Source organism: Clarias gariepinus, chromosome 9 (assembly GCF_024256425.1).
Source record: "Clarias gariepinus isolate MV-2021 ecotype Netherlands chromosome 9, CGAR_prim_01v2, whole genome shotgun sequence".
Lineage (NCBI taxonomy): Eukaryota > Metazoa > Chordata > Actinopteri > Siluriformes > Clariidae > Clarias > Clarias gariepinus.
Window position 1 is genome coordinate 32,806,242 of NC_071108.1, and position 16,259 is coordinate 32,822,500.

At 40.1% G+C, this 16,259-nt stretch overlaps 2 protein-coding genes across 3 annotated transcripts in view; both read right to left on the reverse strand.

The window, feature by feature from the left end:
* Positions 1–2,579: 2,579 nt before the first annotated feature.
* Positions 2,580–3,269, reverse strand: prnpa (prion protein a). The gene has a single exon (XM_053504796.1). It carries the CDS (start codon positions 3,255–3,257, stop codon positions 2,712–2,714), a length of 546 nt encoding a protein of 181 aa, XP_053360771.1. The 5' UTR covers positions 3,258–3,269; the 3' UTR covers positions 2,580–2,711.
* A 3,094-nt stretch (positions 3,270–6,363) lies between these two features.
* rassf2a (Ras association domain family member 2a) overlaps positions 6,364–16,259 on the reverse strand; it is a 20,877-nt gene continuing 10,981 nt past the window's right edge. The window contains exons 3-10 of one of the 2 annotated variants that reach the window (XM_053504603.1): positions 15,476–15,551; positions 15,120–15,271; positions 13,387–13,484; positions 11,735–11,868; positions 11,437–11,590; positions 10,212–10,333; positions 9,714–9,811; positions 6,364–7,955 (exon numbers count right to left, since the gene is read on the reverse strand). In XM_053504603.1, the coding sequence (XP_053360578.1) occupies positions 7,886–7,955; positions 9,714–9,811; positions 10,212–10,333; positions 11,437–11,590; positions 11,735–11,868; positions 13,387–13,484; positions 15,120–15,271; positions 15,476–15,551 (904 nt within the window). In that variant the 3' untranslated portion in view covers positions 6,364–7,885. Of the gene's footprint in view, positions 7,956–9,713; positions 9,812–10,211; positions 10,334–11,436; positions 11,591–11,734; positions 11,872–13,386; positions 13,485–15,119; positions 15,272–15,475; positions 15,552–16,259 lie in introns of both variants that reach the window. The other variant, XM_053504602.1, reaches the window with a different exon arrangement.

The window sequence follows — 16,259 nt, forward strand, 5'->3', positions numbered from 1 at the left end:
TGTTCTTGCAAGAACTATTACAGAAAGGCTGACCTCTGTGTCTTAAAATAACAACTGTTGTTTTTGTTGTTGTTACATAATTACCTAATTCCATATGTGTTATTTTATAGATTTGAAATCCGCAGTATTGTTGTAGAATGTAGAAAATAAATCACTAAACAAAAACAAAGAAGTGACCCCAAACTTTTGCACGGTACTATATAAATATATATATATATATATATATATATGTTTTGTGCATCTGTAGCTCTTTAGACGTAGCTCCCGTTTTAAATTTTCTGTCGCCAAAAAGGTGAAATTAAGGATATGAAATTTAATATTTGTGTTAATAACCCTCTTTTATCTACAAACGATGGATCTATTGCTACTGAAAATACCAATACCAAGCCCCGACAAGTCTAGTTGTCAACATTACCCTCACAGTGTGCCTTAGTTTAACAAACAAGCTTAACAAATTATAAAGTTTAAATAGTAACCCTTAGATCTGTAGTATTTTCTCAGAAGCAGCTCAGAGCTGTCTCTCACTGAGGAAGCAGTCCCATGTGAAATGTTTAACACACACAAACTCCTACAGGTTTTGGGAGAGCTGTCTCAGGGGTGGCATAAAGGAGTCTGGGGGTAAGTATGGACAATCCCAGGGGCCCTTGAGTGACAGGGGGCCTTTAAACATGCTGTGGCAATTAATTTCTATTGTCATATATACTTGGGTACAATGAAATTCTTATTTTTTCTGAGTTTTCGAGAACAAGGAGAAAGAAGGGCAGTAAACAATAAAATTACAGTAAAAGGTAAACACAAAAAAATATAAACAAATAACTAAATAAAACTAAATAAATAACTAATTTTTTTTTTTCCTCCGGAGCATTGTGAACGTCACTGTTAATAGACGACTATGAGGAAACATGAAAAGCTCATCTAAAGAAGGTAGGTTTTTTTTTTTTGTTTTTTTTACACAACCACCATGTGATTGTCTAAAATGATCGAAAATTAATTTAATTTCATATAAAGAAAAATGCCTAAGGATCCAGAATTTTGGGTTATGCTGTATATTTCCAGACTCATTTCTATTTTTATTATTTTCCTCAATCATACAAGTCAAACCAGGTGTTTTTTCATTGTACAGAATAACAGAACACTGTTTCTTTGTTTGGGCCATTAAGGGAATACCTGGGAGGCCAGCGTTTAAGATATGAATGTGGCAGTCTGATTATGGCTCCAGTGTACTGAGACAATTTTCTGTATTGATGGTATATAAGCATTTACAATTAGAAAGGGAGCTACTGAAAAAACAACATCATAGTCTTTTTCTGTTGTTCATTTTAAATTTGTTTATTGCATTATGTTTGTGGCACAGAGTGCGAATGGTGATCCTTTATTCAATCAGCATTTTCTATCCCTTCATTATTTTTTTTGGAGGGGGTCGAGGGGTGAAGGGTGGGTGAAGGGAAAAGCTTGGGGTTTTAAAGATGGTAATTTATAGACAGTTGAAAAACCATTTTCTCAGATACTTTAACTTAAAAAAAAAAAAAAAAAAAACGATTTAGAAATCCTGGATAAACAGCCCTGATAATAAACTCACTGCGTAACCTGATTCTGAATACCAGGAACTTTTCCATATGTAAACTTTTTTTTTTTTTTTTTACTTATTTTTCAGTCACGAATTCTGAATCATGATTCAGAGGGAAATATTGCGTTCGACACCTGATGGGCAGAAAGAGAAAAAATGCAACTTTGCACTTGCCACAATCATTTATTTTTGATTCTACACACTGATCACAGCGATACAAAAGTCCAAATTTGTACAAGATGCACAAGAATCCTGCAGTAGAGGTGGACTGATTAGGCCTTTAATGAGATTTGTCTTTGCTCTGACGGACACTGCATCCTGTCTACTGTTAATCCGCTAATGTGATTTACGGACGCTCCTTACTTCGTTACTTTATCCTCGGGGGCTTGTCTAGGACCGAGGGGACATTGAGACATGTCCGAGCTCGTTAGAAACACGTTTTAAACCCTCATTAGCGCTCGCTGATAGAAGCGCAGTTTCACGTGACGGTAAAAAATCTAACAAATACGGTACACGTGCACAGCTACGATAAAGGTCACAGTAATCGCTTATGTTGTACAAAATATATAGAATCATCAAGTCTACGATAAGATGAGGAAGAATTAGATTTATGCACAGAATACATAAGAAAAAAAGAGAGATGTATTTACATGTTCATGATTCGTGAACCCGTATTAGATCATGTTATTATCAGGAAGTCAGGAAGGCGTATAGTCTTCAGTTTACCATCGACATAAATACAGTAGTACTAACTGGTTCTGGTACTGGTCCTTGTTGTAAATCGTGTACTTGGTAACGTGGCCACTTTTCTAACTAAATGACGCAGATTAAAAGTACAGTAAGGTGCTGTTTTTAATCATAATACATTTTGTATCCTGAAAAACCACAGGATAGGTTTGATTAGGTTTAATATACACATATTATCCTATATTATTTTATTATTCATTATCCAATTATTTATATTTTTTTAGCTCTAAGGGGCACTGTTCATTCTTATACACACCACACGACTGCTAAACTGATTACTATAAGCGCTTCCGACTTGTTAGCAGCACTAGCAAACTTTACACCGCTTTAAAAACCCGTAAGTGTTTGGGACGCCTCCCCAGTCAGTTTGGACGATCCAGGGTCTGAGTGGTCACCTCTACGAGACCCAGTACGCCATTAAGAACGACACGGTGCTGCCGAACAGCAGCACGCTGCTGGAAGTGTGCCCCCCGGTGGCCGCTCCGATGTAGTACTCCATATCCGTCTCGTTCCTGAACCCTCTGTCTGCGACGTGTCCGTTCCCGTGTCCTCCGGCGTACCTCGTGTAGCCGTGCCCATAACCGCCATACCCGCCCTGCCACCCGTGACCGTAACCGTATCCGGGTCGAGACATCGAGCTGAGCCCGTGGCCGATCACCATGCCTCCGAGAGCGCCAGCTGCCGCCGCTCCTGCTATCTTCCCAGCGTTTGATCCCGAGGAGGAAGAACTTCCACTGTGGACGTGCGGAGCTTTGTAGTGGTGGCCGCCTCCAACACCAGCTCCTTTATGAGCTCCAGCGCCTCCCCAGCCCCCTCCGGCTTTCCCTGCGCCACCCCAGCGCCCACCCATGCCTCCAAATCCAACACGACGAGACAGGGCATCAGGACACAGCGTCAGCAGGAGCAGCGCGCATGTCAAGACCGAGACACTCTGAGAGAGCATGATGGAAAAAATTATCTGCCAAAAGACAAAAAGTCAGAGTTTAAATAGCAACAAAACACCTAATGCATATTTTATATAAATGATACACCATGACCTAATCAATAATTCAGCAGTGTTGGGACCTACCTACGTACAGTCTGTCATTCCTTCACCTTGTGTGAAGACGAGAGAGATGACACCTCATTCTGCTTCTCACCTCTAAGTGACGTTTAAGCTTATCGACTTATCGCTATTTTGGCTTAACCGAATCAAGACGAGCCCAAAGCTAATCAAGTCCAAGGTTACCTGAGGTCACACTTTGTCCACAAAGATTCAATTTTAAACATGACGTTGTGATAAAAACAGTGTATCAGCCCCCCCTGCATGTATCGCCATGGCAACAAAACACGAATGATTGACATCGTATTTATGCTCGATGACTCGACTGTGTAAGGCTCTTAAGCGTCTAGACAAGTTCTGTCAGACGCGTAATCTGATTCAGATCAGCGTCTGGTTTTAAAGCACGTCCTGCTTTTATAATGGACCTCTCACGTTCAAACATGTAAACGACAAATCAAACCGGAAGTGTCCGGAATGATGCCGAGAGTTTACATTTCTCCGACGAAAAAAAAATAATAGATAAAAAAGCTACAGTAGTTACACTTCACTATTTCACAGCAGGTAGAAGAAGAAAAATGCAACTTGTACAGGTAAAAAGAATTATGAGGGAATACGAAGAAAGTAAGGAGTAGTTTATACAAGGTTATAATAAAGGTTATTGTCTTACCTGTAGGATTAAAGTTTTGAGTAAAAAGTCCAAAGCAGTTCTGGTCTGCAGTCAAGATTGTTTGGGACTCTCACGTAGCTGCACAGCAATTTAAACACACTCACACACACACACACACACACACTTACACACCTTAATCTCAACTCCATGATTGGCTGTGTGGCTCAGGTCCACACCTTATCCTGGATAATCCCTCACATTAGAGTCTCACACACACACACACACACACACACAGAGTCATGGTGATGACCTGCTGCTTGGTTTCTCCATCAACACATGGACGAATTTAACAATTTATAACAAAATGCTTGGTTTCGTTATGATTATTAAACGTCAGGATGAAATCTAAAGAGCTCGACAAACACTTAGAGTTGGGCAATGCATGAGAAGGTACACCGATCAGCCATTACATTAAAACCCCTGCCAGGTGAAAGGAATAACGTTAATCATCTCCTTCCAACGAAGGGTTGAGAAATATGAGGCAGCAAGTGAACAGTCAGTTCTCGAATTTGATTTGTTGAAAGCAGGAAAAATGAGCAAGTGTAAGGAGTGACTTTAACAAGGACCAAAATGTGATGTCAAGACAACTGGATCTCCAAAACTGCAGGTCTTGTGGGGTGCTCAAAAACACAAGTGGTCCAAGGAAGGACAACCGGTGAATCGGCAACAGGGTCATTCATGGGTGTCCAAGGCTCATTGGATGTCCATGATCCTGCATGCAGAGATGGGAGGTAACTAAGTACATTCGTTTTTTTTTACAAAGTATTTTGCCAAATCTGCAATGACATTGTATCCAAATACACACACTTCAATATGGAGTTGGTCCCCCTTTTGCAGCTAAAACAGCTTCCACTATTCTTGGAAGATGTTGGACGAGGTGGCCAAAAAAACCCATGTTTTTAAGGTCTAGTCTGTGTATAACTGGGACACAGTCATGTTGGAATAGAAAAGGGCGTTCCGCAAACTGTTGCCACAAAGTTGGAAGCAGAGCATTGTCCAAGACTGAACTTCACTGGTGATGAAACACCTGACTTTAATAATTATCTGGTTTGGTGAAATATTTTTCTCCATACAGTGAACTTGATTAGCTTTACTAGTGGACACTTTTTACTTTTACTCTCCTTAAAAGTACAGCAAAAATCTCTACTTTTACTTAACTACATTTCTGCATGGCATTGCTGAGTGTTTACGGAGTGTGATGTATCATCATGTGACTTGCTTTTCCTTCTGGTCGCAGACAGCGCCGGGAAAAAGCACGTTCACACTCAGGAACCAGAGAGAGAGAGCAAGAGAGAGATTTTTAATACAAGCCCTGAACTTTTGATAATTACATTATGCAAATTTAAAGATGAATATTTTTGTACTTTTATTCAGGTACACATAGAAATAGAGGACTTCTACTTTTACTTGAGTGATATTTGCCCTAGGGAATCTACTCTTACTCATGCACAGGATTTGTGCACTTTGCCCACCTCCAATCCACACGTAGAACAAGACAGCATTGGCATTGGTAGAAAGATGTCAGACCCCACTCTTGGACAGGGAGACAGAAGACAGACAACAGAGACGAAGGATAATACCTCCACCTCCAAGAAGGACAACCAATCTTAGCTCATTACATGTACAGTTGAATAACACCTGTTAGCTGTTCTTTTTCTTTCCCTAAATATATACACTCATTAGGTACACTTCATTAGGTACACTTGTTACACTGCTTGTTAATGCAAATATTTATTTAGCTAATTACACGGCAGCAACTCAGTGCATTTAGGCATGAAGATCTGGTCAAGATGATCTGCTGAAGTTGGAACTTTAACTGTGGCATGGTTGTCGGTGCCAGACGGGCTGGTCTGAGAATTTACGAAACTGCGTAAAAAGTTTACAATAACAAATAACATCTCTTTACAACAGAAGTATGCTTAAGAGCATCTCTGAACACACAACACGTTGAAGCTGATGTGCTACGCCGCTCGGCTAAGAGCAGGAAACCGAGGCTACAGGTCACATAAGCTCACCAACATTGGACGACGGAAGATCGGAGAAATGACGCCTGGACTGATGAGTTTCGATTTCTGCTGCAACATTCGAATGTCCGGGTCAGAATATGGTGTAAAGAAATGAAAGCCTGGATCCATTTAGTTTTGTATCAACACTTTAGGCTGCTGGAGGTGTAATGGGGGGAAGGAGATTCTCTTGGCACACTTTGGGCCAATTAGTACCAATTGAGCACGGTTTAAATCCCATAATGTGCATATTGTTCATCAGACTCTTTAGACGAATCATATTTTACTTAAACACTAACACAAGCTGCACAAAAAAAAGACAAATGCAATGTTTTTCTTTTACACTTTTGTTTAATTCTGTCTGCATTCTATCATACTGTATCTGCTTCATATCTTTAAAACAAAACTATCGGCATGCTGGAGCGATATTTCTATAAGCATCCAGAAAACATAAAAGAAGGAGGAGAATTCAGCGTAAAAAAAAAAAATTACAAATTCATTCTCTGTAAAAGCATGCACACACACAGCCAGGCAGCATTTCCAACTCAGTTTATGGACAATTTACACTCTTCACGCACACACACACACTCTTCACCAACTTGTGCTTTAGTTAGTTTAGTTGTACATGTCCAGCTTTACAACACATCACACGTTAGGCTGAGACTGATGACTATTTCCTAAAAGGTGTGTATGTGTGTGTGTGTGTGCTATATTGTGCTTATAATAAAAGCTTCTTACATTAAAAAAAGAACTGACTCAATGGCGCAAATGTGCTTTTTCTTTTTCTGCCTCTAGGGGGCGACAGCATGTGCTTCATCCCTATACCGTTTTCCAGAAACACACACACGTACACACACTCTCGTCGGTTCCCGTCGGTCCAGGGCCGAGTCCATCTGTGTCACATGATATTCCGATCATGGGACGTTTCTTTTAATTTATTAGATGACGTCAGTTTGTGGAACTCGAGAACTCAATTACCCAGAAATCACTGCAGGCGTTCATCAGCTTTGAGCGGCAAAAAGCAAGAACAAAAGAAATACGTCAGAGGAATCTGTTTAATCTGATTTCATGGAATGTTAATGAAAAATATATAAGTTTATAACATCATTTATTTGCGAGCTACCAAACTAATAAAAGTAAAAAAAAAAGTAAAACAATTTTTAGAAATGCATCACTTTCTGATGCACCTCTTTTTTTCACTCAGAGTAAAAATGTAATGTTCCTGAGCTGCTTATTTGTTGGGTCGACTTTTGTCCTTACAAATGAAAGTAAATCAAATCACTCACACGTTCGTATGTTTTAATTTTAGCCAGCTAGCTGCTTAGCCTTGTGCATTACAACACAATAGAGCTGCAGGAATACGGCTAATTGGCAAGTTAGCTATTTAGTAAATGTGTCCGCAGGTGATAACATGTCGGAGATAATATACGCAAGTTGCAAGAGTTTGCAATGGGACGCAGATGAGAGTGTGTTAGGGTGTGTTTCCAGAAACAGTTTCGCAAACAAACTGACGACAATCTTATCAGTCTTAAAACCCTGAATCTTCTAAAAAAAATACTAATAATAATTATAAAATCCTGAACGCTTCCTGGTCAGTCGTAATGCCGAGCACAATCCGGACCATCCTGTGTGGCTAAACGTTTCACACAGTCGTTAAGCTAACGAGTACCGTTATCACTCCGTATAATTTAAAAATCCTGGCTCTTGAGGTGAGCCAAGTGAGGACGGACTACAGCAAACTATCAGACGTGTGGAGAAGACGGGCTGATCTCAGGCTCCTCTGACAGGACGTGAAGAGCACATGAGGAGCGTGAGGATGGACTGAGGGAGGGATGAGTGTCAGAGGTGCAGGAGCGTCTTCACATGGAGGTGGAACCGTCAGGTAAACACTGCAGCTGCTTCTCAATGATAAGGCGCAGATACTTATATCTACAAAGATGGAGAAAAAGAAGGGGGTGGGGGGATGGGGTGAAGGCACGCCATGTATACACCAAAATATACTGTATTGAAGTTTTGAAATTGAAAATTCCAATTGAAATATCCCATTGAAGTTTTGTGTTCGTTTTCCGCAGGTACTTATTAGAGCAGCACTACAGCAGTCTACAGCTGAATGGATGCATGTCGTACGCTAGGAAGGTGACGGGGTGCCTGTGTCGCTCCTATATAGTTCGATAGTTATACAGTGGAACCTCGGATTGTAAGTAACACGCTTTGCGAGTGTTTCGCAAGACGAGCAAAGATTTTTTTATAAATTTTAACTTGGAAAACGAAGAAGTCTTGGTTTACGAGTACCGAGTATCATCTATTACACATGCGCTTCTTGTTTTCACGCCGAGCGTCACGTGATCACACCTGAGCCAATGGTTTTTCTCTCTCTTGTGCTGTGGAATTGTGGGTAATCGTCTCCCCTGCTGGGTCTTAGTGCGCATCCCTTACTGGTATAATCAACATCCGTGCACGAGTGTACTGTTTACCATAACACAGTGACCACGTGTGTGCGCGTAAAACATATTTTATTTTGTGTTTGAAAGCACGTGTGTGTACAGCGCGCGTGTAAAGCAAAAGCATGTCTCATTAGAGAGGTTAAAGATCCATTTTCTCTCTCTGCTCAAGACTCAGCCTGCTCTTTGTGTCTGTCTGCTCTTTGTGGCGCACACACATACACACAGACCCTACTTTCGCCTTTACAGACGCACACACACACTCTTTGCTCTACACAGAAACACTGCTCTGTCGTGATTTTTTTTAAAGGTAAAGTGCAGGTTAATTAGTTTTATTTTTACTTTACACCAGTGATTCCGTTAGTGTGTCGCTTATATAAGTGTCATTGGAGAGATTTCTTGTTTATTTTTTCGATAAAACTGTGTTTCCGTTGTGTGCGCGCGTTCGAGAAAAGAATGAAGGAAGGATAACTGTGTAAGACGAGAAGGGGAAAAGGGCAGCTTACTTTAGATTCGCACACACACACACGCACACATACATACACACACACGCACACGCACACATACATACACACAGCGCCTGCACGCATAAAACACTTATCTGTCAGGATTTATTTTTACTTATTAAATTTGTTTTATTTTTACTTTATATTTTGTGCTAATTATTTTTATGTATTTATTTTTTGGGCTGTGGAATGAATAATTTGAGTTTCCTTTATTTCTTATGGGGAGATTTGATTTGGTTTACAAGTGTTTTAAAAAACAAGCCCACTTTCGAAACGAATTGTGCTCGTAATCCAAGGTTCCACTGTACAGTATATGTATTGAATTATTCTGGTAAAACTTTTAGCTAAATATCATCCATGTAACCATAAAAGAAACAATAAAATACAATATGTTTGTAGTTGGAAAAGTACAAAAGGTGTTCAAGTCAAACCGGGACTTGTGATAAAATTTCTGATGAATAAAGGCGTAAAATCGATTGATATTTACGGAAGATTTCAAGCACGGTGCGGGGTTGAGGCTCTTGGCCGCAGTGAAACATTTAAACATTTAGGATAAGTGCATTAGTGTAGCAGAGAATTATATAGAGAAATAAAGGGAGTTCTCATAACTGTGTTGTTATTCTGTATAACCAAAAGTCCCGGTTTGACTCGAACACCCCCACTGAAATATCAAAGGTTCAAGGTTGTATATCGATGAGTTAGTTTACACAGAAATATGAAGGTGTGTGTGGTTGGAATACCTGCGTTTGAGCTTCTGCACCTCTCGGTCTTCCTCTTCTTCTAGTTTGATGATGAAGCTCTGAAGCACAGGCATCTCAAATTTGATGTACTGCGCCACCTAATGACCAGGAAAACATGTCGCTTTATACCGACAGTAGTTTTTTTTTTATAAGGAGATGATAAGATTAACTAACATCAGTCTCCAGTACCAGCAATATTATCAAAAAATATTATATCACAAATATTTTTAGGACATTTCAGGAATACTTTTTTTTTTGTACAGTATGTAAGTTGCATATTTTCTCTCTTATTAACTAAAATAAAAAGAGGGAGATTTCCTCCTTATAGCGGCTGTAACATACTGTTAGTAACAGCAGGAACTAATTTGTAATCGTTGGCGAATTGCTGTGATATATAAGGAGTAAATAAGGGTAAATCAGAAAGTGTTTCGTTCTTCTTGTAATTTCCAAAAAAAGGACAAAAAAATAAATCCAAAGACAGACAGATCAAGGACTTACATCATACGTGACCTCCTCCCCGAGGTCCTGCTCCATGAGGAAGATCCTGCAGACCTGCTCACATGGACCCTGGAGGATCCTCAGCACTAGTGGGTGATCTGTGGGCTTCAGTTTAGCTCGCTCTGAAACACACACACACACACACACACACACAAATATAATATTAGGAATATTATTAAAAAATTAAAAAAAATTAAAAACTGAAAATGCATTACAATAATTTGTTCCCAAATTATTATGCACAACAGAGTCGAAACATTTTATAGGTTGTAAAGAACTGAAAATGGCCTTTTGTTGAATTTTTCAGCATTATGAGGTCATATTTACTGAAATCAAAAGCTATTTCAATCAAAAACATCCTAACAGAGAATGTTACATCTTAACATAGGACCCCTTCTTTGATATCACCTTCACAATCCTTGCATCCATTGAACTTGTGAGTTTTCGTACAGTTTCTGCTTGAATGTCTTGCAGGATGTCAGAATAGCCTCCCAGAGCTGCTGTTTAGATGCGAACCGCCTCCCACCCTCATAGATCTTTTGCTTGAGAATGCTCTAAAGGTTCTCAATGGGGTTGAGGTCAGGAGAGGATGGTGGCCATACCATGAGTTTCTTATCTTTTATTCCCATAGCAGCCAATGACACAGAGGTATTCTCTGCAGCATGAGATGGTGCTTTGTCATGCATGAAGATGATTTTGCTATGGAAGGCACGGTTCTTCTTTTTGTACCATGGAAGATAGTGGTCAGTCAATATACTTTGCAGAGGTCATTTTCACACCTTTAGGGACCCTAAAGGGGCCTACCAGCTCTCTCCCCATGATTCCGGCCCAAAACAAGACCCCACCACCACCTTGTTGACGTTGTGCACATGGGAGCCTTTAAAGTATCCTACACCTTGAGGTTTGCGGGACTCTAGAGCTTCCAGCAGCCTCAAATACCTGTTTGCTGCTTTGTATCACACGTGTCTGAGATTCATTTCAGTAATCCAAAGAGCCCTGAGTCACAACACCATCCAGGAGTTTAATTTAAAAACTAAACATTTAATGTTTATGACACTTAAATCCGATTTGCATAATAATTTGGAACGCGGTGTAGAATAATACATATTGATTTCAGGCTGCAGGTCCGTTCTTTGACCACTAGGTGGGGATCAATAAACAGGTTTATATATGAGACAGAATGTAAGCGAGAGAGCGAGTGAGAGACAGAGAGAGAGAGACGGACCTCCACTGGCGTGGACGATGTAGAGCGCAAAATCATCTGGACTGTTCTCGATCTTAAACTTGTTGAGTAAAACACGCAGCACCTGCGGCGTCGTCATGCAGCTGTTTATCCGAACGTTAGTGATGGAGCCGTACGCAGGAGTGAACACCGCCGTCTGGGACACAGAGAGAGAGAGAGAGAGAGAGAGAGAGAGAGAGAGAGAGAATGTTTTTATTAGTTTTTTTATTTATTTTTCTCTTCTTTTGGACTCAATAGGATCACGCCTGAACACAGAAGCACACATTCGTTCTGCTCTCACCTTGTGGTTGTAAAAGTGGCCGTTAATGGAGAAACGGTGCCTTCTGATTCGCCGCTGGTCGCTAGGAGACCGCCTGTTACCCCGCCTCAGGACTCCTGCATCACTTTTGGTCCTCAGGAGCTGAGAGCAGGCGTCTTCTGAAGAGACACAAACACAGAGGTAGAGAACCAGAGAAAGAACAAGAGACTGTAGACTCATAACCCGTTACACTTTGTACTGTTTATCCTTGTCTAGTTACATTAAAATTAAACAACACTTGTATAAAAACTTCTGCTTCTGACAAATCAGTAGAGATGAGAGGGGATGGATTCAGTGATGTATAGAGGTTCTTTCATCTCACAAGTCATGTATCGCCACCAAAATCGGTTTATATATATATATATATATATATGTTTAAGGTTGAAGCGATAAAATACAAATCAAATCAGCACAAAGGCATCATGATAATATCGTATCTGGTAATTCCCATTTCTACTGATACAGTACGTGTATAACCTGTAAGCAGAAGGTGGAAAGAGTAATAATATTTTGTACTCAAGTACAAGAACTGTTAAGTACAAGTAAAGTTATCAATATAAAAATCTACTCAAGTAAAAGTAAAAAGTAGCTCATTGAAAAAAAATAATAAATTGAAGGAACACCTTTGCATAATAAAGCTGTTGCTTTTCTTGCACTTGAAATCAAAGTGGCCAGTTGTTTGATCATAAGAATTTAATGTCATTTCACTTTCAGCTGGGTCTGTATCACTGGCATCTGTTTTGTCCATCTCCATCGTAGGTAAAAGTAAAATTACAGATTTTAAAATCTACTTTAAAAAGTCGAAGTCCACAAAAAAAAGTTCTCAGTTACAGAAACGCGAGTAAATGTAATCCGTTACTCTTCACCTCTGCAGGTATGTAGTGGAACTGAATCACAACACAGGTCACTTCGGTGCCACTTAAATGCCTCAGCTATCGATTTTAATATTCGCCCTGTGATTCTTTGAAAAAGTACATAAGAAGCATCATCACCCTTAATGCACGTGATAAATAATAAATTCTAATAATACAAATCCAACTAATGACCAGATAAGACAAATATGGTCATATTTCTGCTGAAATTTTAATCTGGTTTGTAACGTACCAGGAATAGCAACAACTTTGCTGTTATTTGTGTAAATTATTACAGTTGGTTATTATTTTATTGTAGTTATTGAATTATGATTAGTTGCGTTTTGTATTTACATATATTTAGGTATACTTTAAGCTTTGAATATAAGGTTTATTCTAACTTTTTTTTTTTTTTAATAAAAAGGCGTTCTTTAATGTCATCCACCATTTTTTGTGGCCATTACAGGTTCGATTCGGCCCCAGTATCATAATAAAATAATAATAATTTTAAAAAAAGAAAAACAATATCCAAGCCTTACGATATCCTGATACAAATCAGAAGTGAAAATACAAACTCACAGTGGTATAATAACAATATAACCTAAAGCTAAAGCCCTGACACCTCAACAGAGCAACATTATACCATTAATGTATAGTTGCGGTGCATTAATTGTAAATATATTTAATAGTGTATTACAATAATCATATAAAATGTAAACAATCACATAAAACATTAACATCATTAATGTCATTATTGTTTAAAGCTGTAATTACGGCTCCCACCTTCCTCCGCATGTATGTCATCCGAGGTGCTGTTTTCTGATTGGCTCTCGGGCGAGGTCACCTCCACGCAGGGCGGGGCTTGTTTCTGAGCCTCGGCGCTGCGCGGAAACAAGAGAAAACAGCGCCGTTATTAAGTCTGTCCTCTAACATTTCCATCCCAGGAGGAGCCCCATCATCTCAAGAACGTGATGCTAATCTGAGCGTAACCACTCGTGTAACTTTAACAAGCGGAAATCCTGCGTTTTCTGTCATTAGCATGGTTTACCCACTCCGTCTTGACTTCAGAGTCATTTTTAGCTGTTTTAGGGACGGATCCCAAATAAGTTTAAATAAACTTGAAATCAGACCATATACGGTTTAGCAAATCCTGGCCCATGTGTTAGTTCCATCTTTCCCACTTTTATTTATTTATTTTGACTTAAACCCCAGACTGTTTTATCTCGGATGATGTGTATCCATAAATTCCTCTATTTCTTTTCTTTTTTTAAAAAAAAAATAAAAGACTGTAAGAATGGTTTGGTGCCAAAACTTTTGAAAAGGCTCGTCTAGGTTAGATTACTATATCCGTACATCATACTAATCCCTAAAGATATCAGTTTAGATCACTTCCTCTCTTGTGAGGTTACAGACGTCACCCTCTAACCCCTGGACATCCTCACAGCCGAAGGTCCGCCTAATTAACGCTTAATTAATAATTAATTAATTAAGCTCTAGGTAGTAAAATTGAGTGCGCTCTCCTTACTTGCTCTCCCACATCAATCATATATTTTTATATATATATATATATATATAATATTTACATGATTAAAGGCAAATATAGCCAAACTACTGCATCTTTCCGAACTGGGGCTCATGCAACGCTAGGGGCGCTGTAACACCCATGGAGCAAAGCGCCTTCCACCCACTTTCACTTATGGCTGTTCAATTACTAAGATTTGAACTTGCAATCTCCAGATGATAGAGTGAACTGTTGCTCCTTATTTACAAGGGGCGTTCAAGTCAAAGCAGGACTTTTAATTGGGTGGAATAAACAGTTAGAGAAGTAAAAACTCGATATATTTATTTCTCTATATAATCCCCTGCTACACTAACGCACTTATCCCAGTGTTTCACTGGTGCCTGGATACCATCAGGGTAGAAAGTTTTCTCAGAGCCACGTTTGGACTGCCTGCTTCAATTCACGTCTGCAACACCGGCCTCCCAGGAACTCCTTTAATGACTTTTTTAATCAAACATGTGGAAATGGCTTGGAGCGAGGTGATGTGGCGATAACTCCCAGCCGAGTTCCTGTAACGGGCAAGTGGTGTTGGTGAACGAGTGTGTGTACAGTTAACTGTTTAATTCGTATAAGAGTCTCATCACCGTAGTGTGCTTAAAGTCTTAATTTATTAGAAATTATGAGAAATCACAAGTCCCGGTTTGACTTGAACGCCCCTTGTACGTGTCTTAAAGATAAGACCTGACCCTGGATCAGGTGCAAATGAAATGTTCTGACCCTTATGGTCTAGAGAGTGCATGAGGAGATAAATCAACTGCTCGTCTGATGATTTTACACACCATCTTCAAAGAGTAGGCGTGACACGCTACTGTGTGAGAGCTGTTTCCATGGCGATCCTCCTCCGAAAAACGCTCCGAGCTCAGATACTTGCAGAGTCTGCACTTTTACTCATGTGTTGATGCTATAAGTGTGTGTGTGTGTGTGTGGGTTGGGGTGAATGGAGGTATGACCTGACCTCTGGTTGCCCAGGTTACAGCCGGAGTGCCAGGATGTAGACGAGGGAGGCGGTTTGATTCGCTCGTTGTCATCCTGCATCTGCAATCTGATTGGACGCCGCAAACCCCAAGAGATGTTCAGGAGACCCTCGACAATCAGCTCACCTTCTTCCTGTGGTGAACCCGATTCGGCCACACGCACACATGCACACACACACACACACACACACACACAGTCGATTACTCCCCAGAGGCAGGTAAAATATTGAGTAGGGTGAGTAGGGGTTAAACTGAACCACCACATTCCAAGCAAAGATGCCAAATACATGTGTGTGAGTGTGTGTGAGTGTGTGTGAGAGAGAGAGAGAGTTCCTACCTCTCTGTGTCTCAGCTGCAGGTTTTGTCCCTCATAATAGAGGTTGTAGGTCTTCAGGTGGGCAAGGACGCTGCTCCTACACACACACATTTTTTTTATTTAAAAAAATTAATAAAAAACATAATCATCACTCAGTGTTAAATCACTACACCACTGCATTGCTTACATGAAAGTAATTAAGTGGCAGAATTCTTAAAGTGAGAGAGTGTGTGAGTGAAAATGAGTGTGCGACTGATAGTCAGACTGAGTGTGAGAGAGAGTGTGAGAGTGCAAGTTGGACTGAGTATAAGAGTGAAAATGAGACTAAGAGTGTGAGACTGATGAGTGGGTGTGAGAGTGGGGCTGAGTGCGAGACTGAGTGTGAAACTGAGACTGAATAAGAGTGTGAGAGTGAGACCAATACTGAGTGTGAATGCTGAGTGTGAGCCTGAGAGTAACACTGAGTGTGATACTAAGTAAGAGTGTGAGTATAAGTGTGTGAGAGTGAGTAAGATTGTAAGAGTGAGACTGAATAAAAGTCTGAGAGTGAGTGTAAGAGTTAGACTGAGAGTCAGACTGTAAAAGAGTGAGTGAGACTGTGTGTGAGAGTGAGACTGAATAAAAGTGAGTGATACCGAGTGTGAGACTGAGAGTGAGACAAAGTGTGTGAGCGTAAAAGTGTGAGAGTGAGACTGAATAAAGGTCTGAGAGTGAGTGTGAGAGTTGGACTGTGAGAGTAATCCTGCGAATGAGTGAGTGAGACTGAGTGAGAGTGAGTGAGTGAGAGTGAGAGTGAGTGAGAGTG